Here is a 20,675-nt window from a genome sequence, read left to right on the forward strand (position 1 = left end):
CAAAATTCTTTGTATTTTCATTCACAGTGAACGTGATGCATTATGAATTCTAGAGATGAGATGATGCTACAACATAGAGTGGAAGAAGGTGAGGAATATATGTTGAGAAACAGATAATTTTTTTTTCTTTAGATCAGCAAGCGTGGTGGTTCTGGCATTTTGCTTTCCATGGCAGATTTGGTTTGTTGTTGGGGAACATAATAACAGAAATTATTTCTGCTTTTTATAAGACACGTAATCTAAAGTAAAGCTTTACATCTCTGGCTCTGATATCCTATAAAGGTTAGGGATACCAAGATCTAATAACTAATCTGTACTCATAAAGGAGTTTATTTTACACATGTTGTAACACATCTTGATGCTAGTTATTCCTCTGTTAGAAATGTCAGAATCATTATATTCTGATAGTCTTCATAGCCACTTGACAGTCTACAAACCCACAGGTTTGATTCAGTTGACAAAAAAAATATTATTAGTAAAGTTACCTGTAAGAATCCCTGTTGCTGATGGTATCATGACCAGAATCTTCTTGTTCATCACCTGTCACACTGAAACAGACTTTCTTCCCATTCCTTTCCCCCTTTTCATTATCACTGTCTGCTGGTATTAAAGGCTCAGGTGTTTTACGTTCTGATTTGGGAGAATATGTTATTGAAGAAAGAAGGCTGTGAGACAAAAAAAGAAAAGATAAATTCATGTTTTTCAAAAGTGAGCTAACAACAGGATAACATTTCTCGTCAACATTCTCCAACTATTATTCTATAATATGTGAAGGGAACATCTTAATTCAGTCCATATCTATTTGAAACAAGGGAAGAAAGTGACACATTCCGCTGTTAAAAAGTGTTACAGTGAAACCCATTAGCATTACTAAATACTCAATCGTGTATGAAGGCAATGATTCTGGCTGGGGAAGAAATACAGCACATTCTTGAACACCTGGGGTCAAATTTTATATTAACATAACTATTTTTAAACAGGAACCATGTACTTCTCAGCATAAATCAAGAAAACAAACCAAAGAAACTATATCTCTGTGAAAAGCATGTATTTTCTCAATTACTACTGTACCAGACATGCCAGCCTGCATCGCAAGCTATTTTACTAAGGCATTTTAAGAATCTTTATTAACATATCTGTGTATTTCCTGACATTCCAAGTGTCTAAGCCACTATCACTAGTAAAACTGATGATTAATCTACAAGCTTCTGTGACAAGCACAAAAGTGACATCCAGTCAAGAAGAGAGAACGGTGCAGACTGATACATTTAGAACATGCACAAATCCTGGAAGTAAAAGATTCATATTCTTGGGTGATTAACTCATCTTGAGATGTTCTAATTTACTTTCAAGATCAGAACAGCTATAATGGGCAATTGTCCTTTAATTCCTGCTACTCAAACACTCCATTAGAATGACGTTTTCAAACTATTATTTGGATTTGAAAGGCAGCGTTTTTCTTGCAAACAAAACCCCTTCTAAATACCTGAAATCAGAAGACACTGAATTAAGTTTTTTTTCCTGTAAAGTACTTAGACACAGTAGCAGGGTTTTATTGTAGGAGCTGTCAGAATGGTCAACTGGCAAACTTTCTACCAAATACATGGAAGGATACAAAGATACGTTAGATCGTTTTGTTACACATAATTCTTACTTCTGAAGGGAAACTATGGGAGATGCGTAACTTTTGTGAACAAAAATGCTGTCCTAATTGTTATTAAAGGGTAGCATTCAGAATTCCTTCCTTTACTCTTACTTCTCGCCACACATATTAGCATTGTCACATTATGTAAGGGGGGAATTCTGATTTTAAGTGGTTTAGAGCTCTATCTTAATTTTGTGGGGCTCTGCCAGTTGACGTAATTCATTCTTAATCCTAACAAAGTTCAGTTTGTTCAGCTACAGTTACATCAGTACTGAGCTATCAATTTCTCTACTCTTCTGACAAAGATATTCTACCAGAAAACAACCTGATCCTAAGCTGTTCTTCAAAGTTGAAGTTTCTGGACTCAGAGCCATCACTTTTTGCATACAAAACACAGACAGTGTGTTCAACACCATGTTCAACTACAACATTTTTGAGTATACACAAATAATTTCCTGACTCTCAGGAATGGACAGGGTTTTAAGAAAGAAATTAAGAAACCATATACTTCGGAAATGCAACAGTGTAGATTATCCTTATAATGCTGTCTGTTGACTGTATAGCAATGAATACATACCTCAAATGGTGTATCGAGCTTGTTCTCATTGAAATCATGACCTGATAGATGTTAACATAGGGTTTGACATTAACTTTAGGGAAACAAGGACGATAAGTAAAGCTTTTTAGCAAATCCTTTCATCATTTCTGCATAACTTTCTCTGGCTAAGAGCTAACAAGAGATAGACAAATAGGTATTTATCCTACACATAGGAAAAGGTACTGATCTGAACTGTAACTGAAATAGAGAAAAACTATACAAAAGGTATAATTTTACTGGACTTTAAATCCACCCATCCACCAGACAGACATCTTTTGGGCTACACGATGCCTTAACACTTCATATCAGTGTGAAATCACAACTCAGTTCTTCCCCATCACTTAAGTCACCGGTTAGCAGGATTCCATGAGGACAGGAAGAAAGATGGGGACCATATTTTACAGCAGTGTTCAGTTTCAATCTACCTGCTAGAGCACCCATGTTCTTGAACATGTCCTAAAATAAATGTGTTATGAAAATGTAAACCTTAGAAAATCAGGTCTTCGTACATGTAAAACTTATTTTCTGAATACGAAAATACAAGAGGGGTTCAAAAAGGGATTAGACAAATTCATGGCAGATCATTCTAACAGTGCTCTTAAAACAAAAGGTCCATTCCGAGAAGACCTTGTAGCACTGCCTGCTGGAAGATGAGATGAGATAAGGACAAGGATTAATCTAAACTTTTGCTTTTTCTTGTGTTCCCGTTATAAACCACTTCTAGGAAAACAACAATGGGCTTTGGGCAGATCCATTCTGGTAATTTCTTGTGGATTTTGTTGTTGCAAGAAAATAATCGAGAGTAAGAAACAAGCATAATGAACTGCAATTTCAGCTCCTGAAAATATCTTCCCCTGAGTAATTATTTGTCAAGACACAGACAGACTATTACATCCTCTTCTTTTATGAGACTGTTTAGTCACTGCTGCCAAGATCTCAGTAAAGACTGATGAAGGTAGCTGGAGCTTTTCCTAACGGAGCTTTTCACTTTCTCTCAGCAGGCAGGCTCTTTTTCTAAGGAAAATTTTTTTGCTGAACTACCATGGACGAAAGCTGGAACTTTGGATAACAGAGTTCTGGAGCTGGTGGTTCCTGAGGTCACTGAAATGCTCTTAGAAACCCAATTCACAGATTCTAAGACACACAAACCCAAACCTGGATGTAAAAACCCCCCAATAATCATGCTTAAATAGACTTTTTTTTTTAAGTGGGTTTTTTTTTTTCTTTTTAAACACAGCACATGCACATTGTGCATAAACAAAATTATCTTAGACGTCTATCTCTCATAGGAGAAATATGTGAATGAGTAGTAACTAACAGCTAGAAAGTCTCTGTAACTATGACGAAAATTTCCATGAAACAGAGAAATTTAAATCTCAACCAAAAAAATCCTCACATGTGGAATTAATCGTATATGCAACCCAAATCAACACAATCTTAAAAGTATGTCAGAAACAAACAAAACCTGCTATGATCAGTCAAAGCATTAAAAATGGATAGCCACAGGCAGTAACAAAAAACCTCTGCAACCTCTGAGCTGCTTTGCCTTTTCCTCACTCCACGCAGGCTCAGAAAATGTTCAAGCCTCTTGTATACTCCCAACAGACATCTTACCAAAAAACAGCTGGGATCGTGGGAGCACATTGAGTGCATGTGAACCAAGAACACAGCAGAGTCACCATATAGAAAACAACTTGAAGAAGGACTTATTTCTGTATAACACCTAGCATCAAGGGTGGGCATCTGGCAATGGTACTAAAGAAGTACTGGGATACTATTAAACTATTTGGACGAGGAGTCAGTGGAACTTTGAGAGACTGTGGAAAGGGGACATATGTCTTTTTTGTGTCTGTCTCTCTTTCTCGCTCCTTCAGTACTGGAAGGAGCTGATAACAGAGTTCTGGAGCTGGTGGTTCCTGAGGTCACTGAAATGCTCTTAGAAACCCAATTCACGGATTCTAAGACCCAATCTCATCAGCAAGCCATGACAAAAGTTATTATGACGATAATGCTAGGAGTACACAACCTTCTCCTAGACATTCCCTTCCCATAATCCACAAGGTCTCACAGACCTGCTCTTCAGGTGAAACACTTGTTTTTCAGTTCACTTTCATTCATTAACAGATAAGGAGAGGTTGGGCAGATAACACTGCCCCAAGATTTTGGGAGTTGAGAGAGACACCATTACTGACCTCAACACAGAGCAGAAACATCTAGTAACATGAAAGAGCAATGGTTTTTCAACAGTACTGTTATAAAGGGTACCAAAGAGTCATTTAGTAGCCCAATTTTTCTATCATTCAATACCATATAAATTTAGAATTGTGATACCGTGTTCATATTTTCTGTCCTGAGAAAATTATAGTAACGAGGATTGCTTATAATAATAAGCAATTCAGTAAATAAAGACATCAATTTTATTGTTGCTATGTCATAACAGAAAACAGAAGTTCTACAGTCTTTATAAAGTTCAAGGATCGGTATGTTCAAGCATTTCCTCCTAGCTGCTGAAGTATGAATATTTCTAATTAAAGCACAGCTGTTCGATTATCCTATCTTGTTACTCTATCTGTTGTTTCTTAGCAGTCCTAACTTTTCTCTCAAGAGTAATTAGTAGCTGTAACTATGTTCTAATATAATACACCATGTACTGCTGAACTGCTCACACCCAGATAGTCCCAGCTTCCCTCTTCCCTATTCAGCACTTTTAAGTAGGTCCCTTGGTTATCCTGTTTTCTGTATAGAACCACTTTCCTCCACAGTAATTACACACTGGCAGTCCACTCAAAATCTGTGAGGAATAAAGCATGAAAAGTCTCAGTCTTACAAATAGCAAAAGGAAAAATTTGCTAAGTAAACCTGTGCACCTTATACAAGATCTGCTACAAGGTCAGTGTACAGGAAATTTATGGAAGAAAAAAAAGTGAACCCTTGTGTTTACTGTCACAACTGTGTGACTCTCAAAATGAAAATACGTATATATGTATGTATATACCTATACACACAATACATATGTGTGTGTAGTTATATATACATGTGTATGAAAGAAAGGCTCAGAAGTTCCTGTGTTTTTGCATCACAGGCTCAAGCGAGTGGAAAGGAAAGGCGTGGCAGACTGGTAACTGGAAAATCCTGAAATATTGACTGAACTTCCATATATAATTTTCTGACTTCCTTGAAGAAGAGTGACAATACAGACTTTACAGACAGTCATTTTTAAGTGTACCCAAGCACTGAAATTATCTTAAATTTAATTAACTGACTTCATCTTCAGCATGATAATTAGCAGAACTACGTAAAGGCACAGAAAACATTTTCTTTAAGAAATTTGTGGCTACTCTTACTTTCATTCCTACTGCAGTATGGAATACATTACAATTACTTATTACTGTGTAACTATGACGTTACATTACTATTAGAACAGTACAAAAAAATTCCCACTCTGAAATAACTATGAAAGGACAAATCATTGTACGGTCTTCAAAATAACAGGAGAAGCAATGATACAACACTTTTCCAAACTGGAGATCATGAAAGATTGGCTTTTAAACTCAAAAAGTTATGTTATTTATATTTTCAAAATGAATAATTTCTGACATTTGCATTACATATGGGATCTTTCAAAACTGAAAGACCTATCATCCTTCTTCATCCTCATCCCAAGACAGCAAATAGCCTAGCAGTCAACCCACTTATCTCACAAATGGAAAAACAAGGTTTAAATCCTTGTCCTGAATTAGGACAGAATACGGTGAGACTCTGGGTCTCCCACATTCAAGCCAAGTGTCCTAATCACTCAAGAGTGGCTCTCCCTAGATCCATAGTTCTTCATTAAGGCCAATTGGTTTTTGAAAACTGTCTAACAAATTAATAATCTTCCTATGGGTAAAAAATGCTTTACCTACAAGTTCATCTTTGGGACTATTCAGCAATACCTGAAGAGTTCAATAAAAGCTATTTTCATACCTCTGCCCTTTGTTTCCATTCCTAGTGAAATTTCAGATGACGTGGGCCTCATATTTCTCTCACCTCAAAATAATTAGCATTTCCACATTCTAGAGAAAAGCTACAAACTGAAGTGGGAAAAAATCAGGGACGCTGGGAAAAAGAACAAAATATAATATTACCTACACTTAAATTCTCTGCCTTATTTCAATTCTATCTGAAGCCAACATTCATCCTACGCTACACAAAAAGGATACCCAAATTTATCAGTATCTTCAATGGAAAAATTAAAAGCAAGTCTAGATGGTAACATTTACTTACTCGTCTATTTGACAGACACATGTTTCCACCTCTTTCAGTGCAGCTTGTAATTTGAACAGCAATTTTTGATAGACATCTTGTGTTTCTAAATCTTCTTCTTTTAAGAGGTACCTCAGACCATGGCCCTCTTGCTGGCCAAGAGACTGTCCTGAAGGGGCAGCCATAGTAGTAATGGTATGTTGGACATAAATCATGGGATTCAATTTACCTGGGAATAATCCAAAGAGGTTACATCATTATCTTCTTTTCAACATACATTTTGAAGTTAGTAGAATACCTAACAGACATTGAAATATTTTCCTGCTTAAAACTTCATGTAATTATTTTATTTTGCATTTTATTTTGCATATCAAAGTCAAGCTATTTAAGGAAAAAGTTATTGTGAAATTATGACTGGCCTTTATTTTGCTTTAAAATAAACCTAAGTATCGAAAATAGGGGGATTTCATAAAGGCTTGTCCTTAATCTTCATATCTGGGACAGAAACGTAAACCAGTTACCTTTTAAGACTCTATCAGAAGGACTGGAAGTAGTTCTTTCAAGCTCAGCTGACTTACCTTGATCAGTGTTTTTATTTTCCTTTTCATGGGAAGAATGTTTTCTGCTGTCTAACTGTACACCAAAGGCACTACCAAGGGAAGTTGAGGTTTTAGGGTAGGACACTTCCATCACATTGATATGGCAATTGGTTGGACAGAAATCACTGCTGTGAAGTGGTGAAATCTTTGACTTAGCTTGTTTGAAGGTAGGCCAAGCTCTGTTTTTTAATACTCTTGAAAACTGGAAGTGAGAAAGAAAACAAAATTTTGATTAACAGCTTTTGATGTGTCAGCACTTGGCTGACAAAACTTGTGTACCTGACTAGAAAACAAAAGTTTAAAGTATTTCAGGCATCCTTGACTTCAGATGCCTTGACTTCATAATTTCCATCTTTCTCTACAAGGGAAAGAAAAAATATTTTTCATTTTATATTTTTGAGGGGTTGGTTTTTGAAGTAAATGATATTTACAAATGTAAATAGCCTTGTAACAAAGAGAGAGAATTTATTTTCTTTGCAACATAATAAAATATTAAGTGTCTTCCTGGGAAGAAAGTCTGGAAACGCTCTATGATCCAGTGCTGTTGTGCACATGACATTTAAAAACACCTGCTGACATAGATGTTTTCAAGTCAATGTCTTGCAAAAATTTCTGAAATTTTTGCCTGAAGCTATAATAAAGACAGAAGTGGAAGCTATGAATTATGAATTTCATATTCAGGAAGGATGAAGTCCCCACAGTGGTTTCCTGGGCTGCATTAGGAGAGGCATTGCCAGCAGGTGGAGGGAGGTGATCCTGCCCCTCTACTCAGCACTGGCGAGGCCACACCTGGAGTGCTGGGTCCAGTTCTGGGCTCCCCAGTAAAGGAGAGACATGGACATACTGGAGAGAGTCCAGAGAAGGGCCATTAAGATGATGAAGGGACTGAAGCATCTCTCCTATGAGGAAAGGCTGAGAGAACGGCAACTGTTCAGCCTGGAGAAGGGAAGGCTCAGAGGGATCTCATCAGTGTATTCAAATACCTGAAGGGAGGGTGCAAAGAGGACAGAGCCAGGCTCCTTTCAGTGGTGCCCAGTGACAGGACAAGAGGCAACGGGCACAAACGGAAACAGAGAAGGTTCTGCTCTGAACATCAGGAAACACTTTTTCTCTGTGAGGGTGACTGAGCACTGGCACAGCTTGCCCAGAGAGGTTGTCAGATCTCCCTCCTTGGAGATACTCAAAAGCCACCTGGACACGGTCCTGGGCAACCACCTCTAGGTGGCCCTGCTTGAGTAGGGGGGGTTGGACCTCCAGAGGTCCCTTCCAACCTCAACCATTCTGTGATTTTGAGTGATTCTGTGAAGCTGATAAACATTAGAGCATAAAAATTGCAAACACCATATTTTACAGACTTTGCTAGTCCACCACCTCTTCTCTCCCCCATGTATCAGCTCAGCAATGATGAACATTTTTTTTCCCCTCTGTTTTATAGCCTAATTCTAATACAGTGCTTAGCCACATCTCCTTCACTATAACACCTGAAATTTTGTGCACACTCTTGAACAGGCTTAGTTATTTGTTTTTTAAGATGAGAGGATGTCAACCCAAAATGGCTCAGACTGAAACTGTACTAAATTTGGACACTTGGAAAATACACCTACTTCAGAATCATAAAAGTCATGAGATCAAGCTCTCCCAGTGGAAAAAAGACTTGTCAGTCACATGTAGGATTTTTGTCAAAATGTGTCCTTTCCAGTGCAGTTTGTTGATAGGGGAGAATTTTTTCTGGGAAAGACATAATCAGTTCCAAGTCTCTGGTATTTTAATCACAGCATCTCTCCAGTCAAAATATTGCACAGACCTACCTCAGCTATGGAGCATAGCTCATGCATAAGAATATTTTCAAAGTTAACTTGCAAAGTTCCTTCCCTAATAAATGTCAGTACAAATTCAATCAGTCAAGTTTTGACTAACACTTCAGTTGAACAAAGGTATGTCCCTTCTGAGTAGTAACAGGTTTTTGTCCTGGGATTTAAATTTCTGTTTATTTTGGTGTCATATTACTTCAGCCTGATGAACATTTGACTGATTAATTACATGTAAATCTTTATATCAGGACAAGATCTGGAAGGTTACAAGAAATCCAATTATGGACTTGTTCAAAGGCTGAAGAATGTACAAATAGTTAAGAAGGGCACTAAGGACATTCAACGATGAAAATGTTCCTGCAAGCACTGCATATTTCACATCTCCATCTCCCACACATCCTGCTCCAGAGAGACCAAATGCCTGGCTACGATTTAATCAGGTCATAAGTCAGGCCCAAAATTCTTTTCATATATGTGTTGAGAAACATCTGGGACTCATGGCACTGGACTCGAGGTCTATTATGAGCAAAATGTTCTGATGATAATAATAATAGTAGGAAGTACAGAAATCTACAGGGTTTCTATTTATAGAATTCAAACTTTCACAGTGAAACCAGGAGCCAAGCCGGGCTCAGGCACTCCGAAACTCTCCCGTAACTATGGTTACCTTTACCTTGCCAGGAAAACGACATATCTATTCCTGAACTTCATTGCGTTACTAATTGTCATTAAAAGCTGTAATTGTGAAACTACTGATTTTTGAGCAGATGAGCTTGAAAGTGCAGTTTGTATCAGCAATATCTGCTTCTAGACAGTATAAGCACTATGAAAACTTCCCCAAGGCTGTTCGTTTCATATCCAGCATAACTCAAAATTTCATCTATTGTCTTGGCCTCCTGTAAAGAGACTGTACATCATGCTAGAATTTTTTGGCTACAGGAAAGGTATAAACCACCTACATGTTATGCGAACTCTAAATACACTATTATTAATGTCAAAACTATGAATTTGTTTTTTAAAAAAGATATTTTGATTTTTAATCAATTTGAAAACACGGAGGTTTATAATTCAGGCAAACAATGGAGAGATCGGATGTTTGGTAACACAGTATCAGAATCTTCTTCTGTGACTCAACTCCTCAGTTTATTCCATTCCTTGTCGGAGAGCACCCTGAAAAGTCTTTGGAAAGCCGCTTTTTGGCCTTCATCCTACTGAAGCTACAGGTTTTCCTTACAGGTTTCCCTCCTTTTCCTTTGAAAAACAAGAAAACATCATCTGTTCTTTTCCATGCAACTTTTAGAACTGTGTGAAGCTTCTATGTTGAACCTCTTTTTCCTTTTTCTTTTTTTTTCCAATTTTTTGCATATTAACTCTCAGAACAGACCAGTCTCTAAATGTCACAACTCAGACCCCCAGCTGAGATAAGGCAGGGCAGAGCCAGTTCTGTCTAACCAGAGAGAGTTGGGGTTGTTCAGCCTGGAGAAGAGAAGGCTTCAGGGAGACGTTATTGCAGTCTTTCGGTACTTATAGGGGGATATATAGTATCAGTACTATACAGGGGGCTTATAAAAAAGATGGCAGCAAACTTTTTAGCAGGGCCTGTTGCAACAGGACAAGGGGCAATGGCTTTAAACTAAAGGGGGGTAGATTCAGACTAGATATAAGGAAGAAATGTTTTACGCTGAGGGTGGTGAAACACTGGCACAGGTTGCCCAGAGAGGCGGTGGATGCCCCATCCCTGGAAACATTCAAGGTCAGGTTGGACGGGGCTCTCTCTGAGCAACCTGATCTAGTTGAAGATGTTCCTGCCCACAGCAGGGGGGTTGGACTAGATGACCTTTAGAGGTCCCTTCCAACCCAAACTATTCTCTATGATTCTATGATTCCATTTTGGGCCTACTTCAAACTAGTTCCAAACTCCCAAGAATTAGGTTGTATGGGATAGGAACCAGAAGCCAGGACGAGAAAATAAGTTTGCATTAACAAATTGGCAAGTGGTTGATTCATTTATGCCCTGCTTAGCTAAACAACTATCGAGAAATACACTGACAGCAACTAGAGGTCATACTCCGGGTTATTTATTCATTCACATCTCATTAATTTAGATCTCAAGTGTATGCAAGTCAGTGTATGCTATAATGTTTTATTAACCCAAGTTAATCTAACAATTTACAGAGCTATTACTATTAATAGTCATGCTAGAAAAAGTCATACCATTTTGAAGGGTATAAAAGATGAATAAAAGGGTAACAATTTGGTATTTAAAATTAAGATGCATTAGAAGGAAAAAACAACTCTGCTGTTATTGCTTCATTTTGGTTAACATCTGCAAATTCACTAGAGTATTGGTTTAAGGCATTTACAAGAATGCTGGGCCTTTTGTGGGAAATATGCAGTCGATTGTATCTACAACCGAACACAGCTAACAGGAAAGGATACGATCTACCCAGTGTCTAAAAAAGGGATAATAAAAAGCACAGTTTGAAATCAATTTATGCAATTACTCAGTTTAGGCATTCACGCCTCAAAATAGCTAAACTTTCAGCCATATTTTTGTCATTGCAATAGACATTTTGAAGAGTTATTCAAACTGTACCACATTCCCCTGTTTTTCCCTTAAAAGACAAATATCACCAAGCTTAGGATATGCCGGTCATACCTTTTTATAACTAGAGATTCTTCGGTAGATATGCTCAATTTTCTCACTGCAAATGACACTGAATTTACTTTGAAGCTCAGTGGGGATCACTTCGTTTAAGGAATTGAGGCTGTTGCAATTCTGCACAAAATGTTCATCGCTTTTTGCCAGTGCTTCAAGAATCTAAGATAATAAAAACAAGAGCAGTATGTTATGAAATAAGATGACCAAGATAACCCCTTACTTAACCCCTTACTTATCATCCCTTATAATTAAAGCTGAAAAGCCTGATAATCAGTTGCCTTTTAAAATTACAGGCAGTGCTGCATAACAACAATTAATGAAACTTGGGAAGCTAAGAGGTTTCTTTAAATCTATCCCCTGCATAAGTTATACCCATAATAAGTACTTCTATTTGGCTTCTCATGACATTGTCTGATAATGGATTTACTACTAATTTCCTACTAATGTAACCACTATGGCTCCTCTGAAATCCATTATCTGCTGTATTTACTTGAACAGCACATATTATGCAAAGCTGATGAATTAATTCATTATTTGTAGCAAAACTTTGGTCTGGCAGTATAAGTGATACTAACGCATTGAAAAAGCACACAAGAAAACTGAGTGCTATCCTCTTGTATATTCTGCATATATAAACAGGAAATAGGGAACAGAATAAGCTATACCGCCCTGCAAAGACTGAAGTCTTGCTATGATGGAAATAGCACCAGGAAATGATGGTGATAGAAAACTGAAAAAAAGGCATGTTGAAGACATGAGGGTTGTATGTAGCCCTTTTTTTGGAGTTAGAGTTACATTTCAGGCATTGAAATTCACTGTGTTACGGAACTTGGGAGATGCCTATTGCTGGTTGGGTCCAACTCTGAAGATATGTTTGAAAAACACACCCAAAATTACTTTCTAACAAAGGCACCCAAAATCCAGATGAGGCACCTAAATAAGAAAAGGCTCGCATTTTAGAGATACTCAAAGAAATCTGGACAAACAGCACATACAATATTAATCCATCATGGGACTTATGTCTGTAATTCACTTCTGCTACAGTTCATTAATGTACTATCCACCATCACAGATGTAATATATGATTTATAAGCTTGACCAAGGAGTTTAGAAAAAAACAACAACGTACAGAAATTTTGGACTGCAAAATCCCAAGTTTTTAAGAAGTCACAGATTATAAATTACTAGATCCTGAGAGAATTTTTTTCTCAGGTCCCCAGCAGGATGAATTAAGGAAAGCCTTTCTTCTGCAGTGTTTAATTACTGTATTAAAACACCCCAGTCACTTTGGTCACATTTTTAAGCTTCCTTTATGTCAGTTTTTATTAATAATACAAATTTAAATAATTCAAGTGGATTTTTTTACAGCTGTACATTAAAATAAGTGCATTCAAAACCAGTAACTTTTGCAGCACAACTTTGGATACTTTCTCATGGTAATAATTAACACAAAAATTTGCACAAGATAGGAAAGCAGTCCAGGATTACTTCACTCCCCTGCTACATATGATGCAGAATAGAGGTGTTTGAAAATGCAAAGCAACAATAAATACACAAAGAGAGAAAGAAGCATATGGAGAGAAGCATAAGACCCCACTGAACGCACAGAGGAGTTTATGTTTAGAGTATTTAAAACCACTTGCAGACAGTTATATTTGATGAAGTGTCACTACAATTTTTATTATTGCCTTTGAGTTAAGGCACCTGGTTTTTCTAACGGTGGACCTTTTGTAGTCATTTAGACCACCATGACTTGACAGAAACATTATATTATTCTAACATAGTCACATTACATCTCCTTATTGTTTTTAATCATTTCTGAATATTTAATTAGCCAGCCTAAACACTAAGGGTGATGACACTGCATTATTTAAGGCCAGAATCAGTGTGCTGGAAGCACTTCTTTACTTAACTACTCCATGTACAACAATGGAAAAATACTTCTTAAGCAGTTAGGAAATAATACCTTAAACATTTTATATGAAATTTAACATCTTTCAGGCCAATGACTTGAAGCATCGACTAGACCAGCTCTACCAAATCTCATGATGTTGGTGGAAGAAGTTACTCCCCTGTCTGTCAACCTGACCTGCTCCCAAGTGAAGTCAGGGAAAAGAAACACGTGCCCATGCCTCAGTCATTTCAGGAAAAGATTAGTACTTTAGTTTACAGTTCTGATGGAAAGATCAACAGAAAAAGAAATTTGCAGATATCAATACACTCCCCAAAAGTTTGGGCTTTCACAGTTATATTAAGCATACTTTGTTAGTATGCATATGTGTGTGAAAAGATAAAAACAAACTTAGTAAAAGAGCTGTATTACAACATTATTTGTCAATCTGACCCAGACAATACCAGATATATTTAAAAAATTTCACATCCCATTCATAGCAATCACAGATTTTACCATTTGGAAATATTCACAAAATAAAAACTCCAAAGTAAACTCTAAAGTTGCACTTGGTTTTTTTCTTCTTCTGTGATTTTGCCAATGTCTGTGCGCCTGTATGTGCACAGCTTTATTTTACTATCAGAGACAGAAAAGACAGATGCTGTGCTACTCCTTTTACTGAAACAAATCTTAAAAGTTGCACATGCAATTCTGATGAGATTAAGTAATTTTTGGAAACTACAGCCTACCTTCACCAAGTTTTGACATTTCAGTGAGTCTTTGACTTTCAAGTTTTATGTGATAATTAAGAAAAAAGGGAGAGAGGCAGGAGGAATGGAAAACTTTAAAGTCCTTTAACATTTTTTCAGTTTAGAGGCTCAATTTATAACCACACCATAACTTAGTTTGCTTCCTGAGTACACAATTGTCCTCCAAAATGTCAGAGGGATAAAGGCGACCAATTACAAGATATTAAATGAAATACATATAATCCTAAGAATAAGCAAAAGACAGATGTTGCTCCATTGGTATTAAGCATAGTAAGAATTAATACATACAAAAATTGCTTCATACCTTTGCAGTCAAGCTGAAAAATCCCTTTGGTTCAATCATTTTTTCTAACACGTGGCACTTTATTCCAGCTGTGCTGTCATACTCATAAACCACTCCATACTCCAGATGAACATTGTCAACAGTCAGACTCACATGATCTTTCTTCCCATCAATTATTGCCATAGTGTTAAATTTGTCAATTACCTCTAGAATAAAGAAAATAACACAAATCAGTTGAAGAAGGTTGGCCATTAAACACACTAAAAAGGACATAGACAAATGTTCTAGAAACAGGTATGCTGCAATCATTCTATTTAAAAACATTCATCAAAAAACCCAGCTACTAGCTGAATGATTTAAAAATCAGAACACCAGTAGGTTTATGGATGCTAAAATACTAGATTGCTAAAGAGGCATGAACAGACAAGTCACAGTGGTCTCTCTTTACATACAAGCAGTTATTGAAGGGGACTAATTCAATTTCATTTATAATCCAGAGACATAAAAAAGCAACAAAAAAAGGGAAAACTGAGAACTTCTAAATAAACTAGAAGAAAATGGCCATGAAAAGTGTCAACATTCAGAAAAGAAACCACAGTATCAGCATTTACCCAGAGAACATAAATACAGTTCACATGTTAACTGTCTCTTTAATTACCATGATGCATATGAATGCAGCTTTACCTAAATGTTAATTGCCTGAAAATAATCTGAAGGATAGCTGATTTGTTATTTCTCATGCAGTAGTGACTAATGCATCTAATTTAGCCTTAAACGATTACTAGGGGTGAAAATAAATCAGGTAATTCCTAGGATTATGTATCCTATGAATGAAAATTGAATAGCTTTTCCCTGAAGTATTCATAGAAGCTTTTTCTTGAAATGGGAAATACAATAATTTTCAGAGAACAGCATGTTAAATTTGCATCTTTAAAATACATAAAAAAGCAAATCCTTATGTAAAACGCATCTTACGGTCTGCCTGCAATTTCCTCTCTGAAAACAAAACCACTGCCTATATTTTCCTTGCTAAACCACCAACGTTCTCAGCAACAACAAAATCAAAGCGAGCACCACACACCTTCCACTTTGCAGTCAAAGGCATCTCCTCCATCATCTCCAGAGGGCTTGGTGTTTGTTTTCTGAAGATCTTCCTGTGCACTTTCAATGCTGTTGTAAACCCATTGTATAGAATCTTGCTAAAAAACAACAAAAAAAAGACAGCTAGGAAAAGCTTTGCAAATGCAATTGATAGCAACTTATTTCACTGCTCTCAAACATGAAATAGTTGCTTAAATTCCTTGATTATTATCAGCATTATTGCCTTCTGATCTCCAAGTTAAAAATAGTATTTTGAAAATTACAGAGAATTTTGGCTTTGTCTAAAACCATCTGAAGCATTTTGTCAACTTATTTTTTATTTCAGAGTACACTGTCATGAGACAGTGTGAAATCTGTGACAGTATGACATCCATCAGTTTCATGTCTCTGCCAAAAATAATTTAAGACATTTCAAATCAAACTGCAGATTGAAAAATATTTGAGACAAGAAATCGTGAAAAAATAAAGAGAACCGATTTTTGCCTTGCTAAATCTGCTGTGCGTCCACAAATCTCCTGGCAAGTATTATGGAATACCAACCAAAGATATAGTATGTCCAGTTAATCTATCACCCATGTGTCACTGGCAAGAATATACACTACAGCCGTCATTACTTCTATTTGCCTTTACCACAGTTGTTTTACTAGATGCTCTTTATTTTTCCCCCAGATTAGCAAAACCCCCCAAAAGGACAGAATCGCAGGCCCCAAAGTCCAGCATCTTATGTGACTGAGTGACACGTGAGCACAGGAATGGAAGCTTGGTCATACAACCTATGAAGAAGCCGCGTGTATGCCTTTGTCGTGGTTTAACCCCAGTCGGCAACGAAGCACCACCCAGCCGCTCGCTCACTCCCCCCGACGGTGGGACGGGGGAGAGAATCGGAAGAGCACAAGTAAGAAAACTCATGGGTTGAGAGAAGGACAGTTTAATACTTGAAATAATAATAAAATAATAACAACAACAACAACAATAAAAAATTGTAATGGAAAGTAAAACAACGAGAGAGAGAGAGAAAGAGAGGAACAAAACCCAGGAAGGAAAAAAAAAACAAGAGGTGATGCAACCGCTCACCGCCTGCCGCCTGATGCCCTGTCAGTCCCTGAGCAGCAATCACTGCCCCCCAGCCAACTCCCCCCAGCTTATATACTGAGCATGATGTCATATGGTATGGAATATCCCTTTGGCCAGTTTGGGTCAGCTGTCCTGGCAGCTGTGCACCTCCTCGCTGGCAGAGTATGGGAAGCTGAAAAGTCATTGACTAGTGTAAGCACTGCTTAGCAACAACTAAAACACCAATGTGTTATCACATTATTCTCATGCTGAATCCAAAACACAGCACTGTACCAGCTACTAGGAAGAAAATTAACTCTATCCCGGCCAAAACCAGGACAGCCTTACATCTTGTTCTTCCCCTTCACTTACTCAGCCACATGCCCATCACATGCTTGTGGAAGGGCCTAGCAAGCGTGGCATCTCCAGACTACTCTTCTCTTCCTCTTACACTTCAAAAGAAGCTTGACAGTCAGTTAATCACTCCCTCTTCAACAGCTACAGCAGAATAAATGACATGATTATGACTAATCTGAATTCATAGACTTTAAAAAGAAGTTTGTGGAAGAATTCAAAGTTAAGCAAGGATAGCAGAAGTTTCAGCTGAACATTGCAATTTTCACACAAAATGCCAAGTACATCCGATTATGCTTTGCTAACATACAGTATTCAGCCGCTACCTTTATCCCATTAATCATAGACAACAATTTTTGTATGATCAAGTTACTATTTCTCTCTAGGTTTCCTAGATTCATCCATGCCTTACTTTTCACTCAATGGCACTGAAATATTTTAATAAGGAAGCTTAACTTTCAGAGCTCTCTGTTGATTGTTGGAAGACACCTGCGCACAAGCTGATCGACAGAAACACTTCTGAAATCCACACTTCTTTGCAGGTATACCTGAAAGCTTGCTGCTTATTTATGGAGTCTTACAGGTTTGCTTGGCAGCATTAAGACTGCCATGCCAATCTCTAACAGGAGATTTACATTATGTCAAAGGGTTCCTTCATTATTTGAACTTAATATGGCCTAATGGAAGGACTAACTACTTAAACTGGCAGTCCCTCTTTCAAAAGTTAACACAGGATATAATGCAACATGATTTGGAGCAATGTTCTCCAAAAGCATTACAGAAGCACAAACTAAACATAAATCTGTCACACCATGATCAGTATCACTGCAAAGAAATTGTACGTAATTCGAAGAAGTAAAATGTGCTTTCAATTTTCTTTATCCAGACAAGACAGAAAGAATATAAACATTGTCCAACAGAAGTTACACAGTTATTCACACTGCAAGAACCTGAAATGAAACTTCACACTCCAGGCAAGCAGGGAGACTCCTCACCCTGAGAAGTGGAATATACAGGAAACAGAAAAAGATCCCCTTTCAATTATGCGATTGCCAACCACAGGAGAGACTGCAATATTCGTGCTAATTAAATGATCCATAGTCATCTTCCAAATAATTAAAAACCCAAATTTCTGAATAGGAAATGAAATTTTAGCTGTCTTGACACCAGTGGGAATACTGCCATTTATTTCAGTCTAGACAGTTCTCCCATAGCATTTGATAGCACTACATCCTAAATGAAGTTTTTCTTGTCAGTCTGGGGGATTTTAGTTATTTGCGATTTGCCAAATTATGATCAGCTACTTTTTTAGATTGAAATAAATACTCTGTATAGGAAAAACAGTTTTGTACTCCAACATATTACACAAGTGGATTAAAAAAACAGTAATTTTGCATGTCAAGGCATTCACGCCAGCCTACATTAATCAATCCTCTTTGGACATCACTAATCTCTATAGGAACTCCACACTTATACACAGAGAGAACACACCTGCTATAAAGGATTTAATTTATCTTTTATTCTAGCCAGTTTTGCTACTAGTGCACAAAGCACCCTCTCTTTCCTAGAGCACATCTTCCTTTAAAGAATAGGTGAGCTTGATCTTGATATGCTATGTAACAACTTCAATTCTGTATTAGAGTTTGAACACAAACATCCAGACAAACATTTTCATAAAGACTGTATTTGCATGACACAGTTGTAACTAACTCTTACTTAGAATTCTTATCTCATAGCTGTGCAGTAGGTGTGGGAGAAGGATTTCACTCTTGATTTTAATTGGATTTTTCTTCTCAATTAATATGCACTGGAACAGTTTGTGAAGTTAATTAATGATATTGGTTCACAGTTCATGAAAAATTTGCAGGGACTTGGAAAAATTACGTTATAGAATCCAGCTGGTTTTGGTTTTCTTCCTTAAATTTATGTCTCGGAAGCCTTACATTTTCTCCTATACTAATGTGAAAAAGATAACAATAATTGCATGCTTATATTAAAAAAAGTGAAATTTTGAGTCCTTGAATGTATGTTTATTCCCAAGATTGGAATGCAATGGGAACACAGAGACTTTTATAGATGGAATATGTGCACTCTGCTCTCTACATGTTGAAGTGTTACAAAACTCTGGAAGAAGATCAGCTTTTTGCATTGCGTTCTCATGCAGCTGAGCAGGCAGCGAGCTGTGTAAATCCCTCTCCATCATGATGAGAATATACCTCGTAACGCTTTCTGCTGAGAACTGCAGAAACACTTTAAAAATACCATATTAAAAAAATTAGCTATAGCTTAGATTTATTTCAATGTAGAAATTAAATAGACCTTGAACATCAGCAACATATTGAGCAATCTTCAGCTTTTATAATTCAACTGGCTTCCCTTCGCTTTTATTCAGCACTCCTTTCCCCTCATCACACTCAAACACAACAGATACGTGGACAGAGATACACACCACACTCTTTATTTTGACCAAAAAAAAAAATTTAGAAGAAAATCTGCAAGGGTACCAAGTGAGACGTACCTGCATTGGCCGCCTGTACTTCCTGCACGCCGTGACATGAGCAATAACACTTGCATGAGTCTCTTTGCTGACATTAATTCCATTCACTTTGATTATGCATTGGCCAGGGTGGAGACCTGCCGCAGCTGCCACTGTTCCTATAAAAAAACCCAACATAGTTAACAGACTTCTTTTCCTAAACATCTCCTTTAAAGCTTACAGTCCAAAAGCTTCATTTTTTAATCAGAATCTGCTCTCACCGATTCTTACATACTTCCCCTGACCGCAGGGTGCTTCTGCAGTCAGCTGGACTCCAAGAAAATGGAGTTCCTCAGCAGATAATTCCATAAAAAGAGACCAGACTACTTTCTAAAGGCTATTTGCTTTATAAAGCAAATGTTGATTCATAGTGGAAAATGCGGAAAATTTGTCTTAAAGAAAAGGATTTTAAAGGATAAAAAGGCTCGAGCTTGAAACTCACTAATTATAACTTCGACCACTTTTATTCTGAATTCTTTTATATGCCCCAAGCTTATGAGCTTCTTGACTACTTCAGGTGTCTCTATTTTACATACAAAACAGAAGCTTTCTGACAATTCATAAAGAAGTATCAGAGCATACTAAAGTTTCTCGTCAAACATTATGCGAAATGACCAAATCCAAAGACATTTCCAAGGATTTTGTTCTCATTTTAATCTTTTTACCAACTCAATTCTAACAGAGTGCCTTACAGCTTTAATCAAAATACCCAAAGATAATCAAGTAGGAGATCTCAAATTTAATTTTTTTTTTTTTTTTTTGGGGGGGGGGGGGAACGCAAAACAAAACATTCTCTTTGAGCAATATAAAATATATGGTTCAGCAATTTATTTTCACAATGGAATAACCACCTTGGGAAAATCTTCTATCCATTGAATAGGTGCTACAAAAATAGCAGCTGTCTCCAGGTCTTTTCAGTGTGATTCAAGCCCACTCCTGAAAGACAGCCTGCTGGAGTATGACCTTAGTTCCAGCTACCTGAACATTCGCCTCCTTATGTCTCTCTTGATACTGCCACAAAGGTGCCAGGGAAGTCAAAATCTATTGCCTGGAAACTGCAAGGCTGAGCTGCAGAAGCTAGCTGCTATGAAGGAAAAGGCTAGACTGAATCTGCAGGGCTGACAAAG

At 37.2% G+C, this 20,675-nt stretch overlaps 1 protein-coding gene across 1 annotated transcript in view; it reads right to left on the minus strand.

Annotated features, from left to right (window-relative positions):
• Positions 1 to 20,675, minus strand: part of PREX2 (phosphatidylinositol-3,4,5-trisphosphate dependent Rac exchange factor 2) — a 190,491-nt gene that overhangs the window by 69,173 nt on the left and 100,643 nt on the right. Inside the window, exons 21-27 of the mRNA XM_076329593.1 lie at positions 19,531 to 19,667; positions 15,586 to 15,703; positions 14,526 to 14,710; positions 11,558 to 11,719; positions 7,067 to 7,289; positions 6,510 to 6,717; positions 486 to 665 (exon numbers count right to left, since the gene is read on the minus strand). Coding sequence (XP_076185708.1) covers positions 486 to 665; positions 6,510 to 6,717; positions 7,067 to 7,289; positions 11,558 to 11,719; positions 14,526 to 14,710; positions 15,586 to 15,703; positions 19,531 to 19,667 — 1,213 coding nt within the window. The remainder of the gene's footprint in view (positions 1 to 485; positions 666 to 6,509; positions 6,718 to 7,066; positions 7,290 to 11,557; positions 11,720 to 14,525; positions 14,711 to 15,585; positions 15,704 to 19,530; positions 19,668 to 20,675) is intronic.

The sequence above is a fragment of the Aptenodytes patagonicus genome, chromosome 2, assembly GCF_965638725.1.
Source record: "Aptenodytes patagonicus chromosome 2, bAptPat1.pri.cur, whole genome shotgun sequence".
NCBI classification, from domain to species: domain Eukaryota; kingdom Metazoa; phylum Chordata; class Aves; order Sphenisciformes; family Spheniscidae; genus Aptenodytes; species Aptenodytes patagonicus.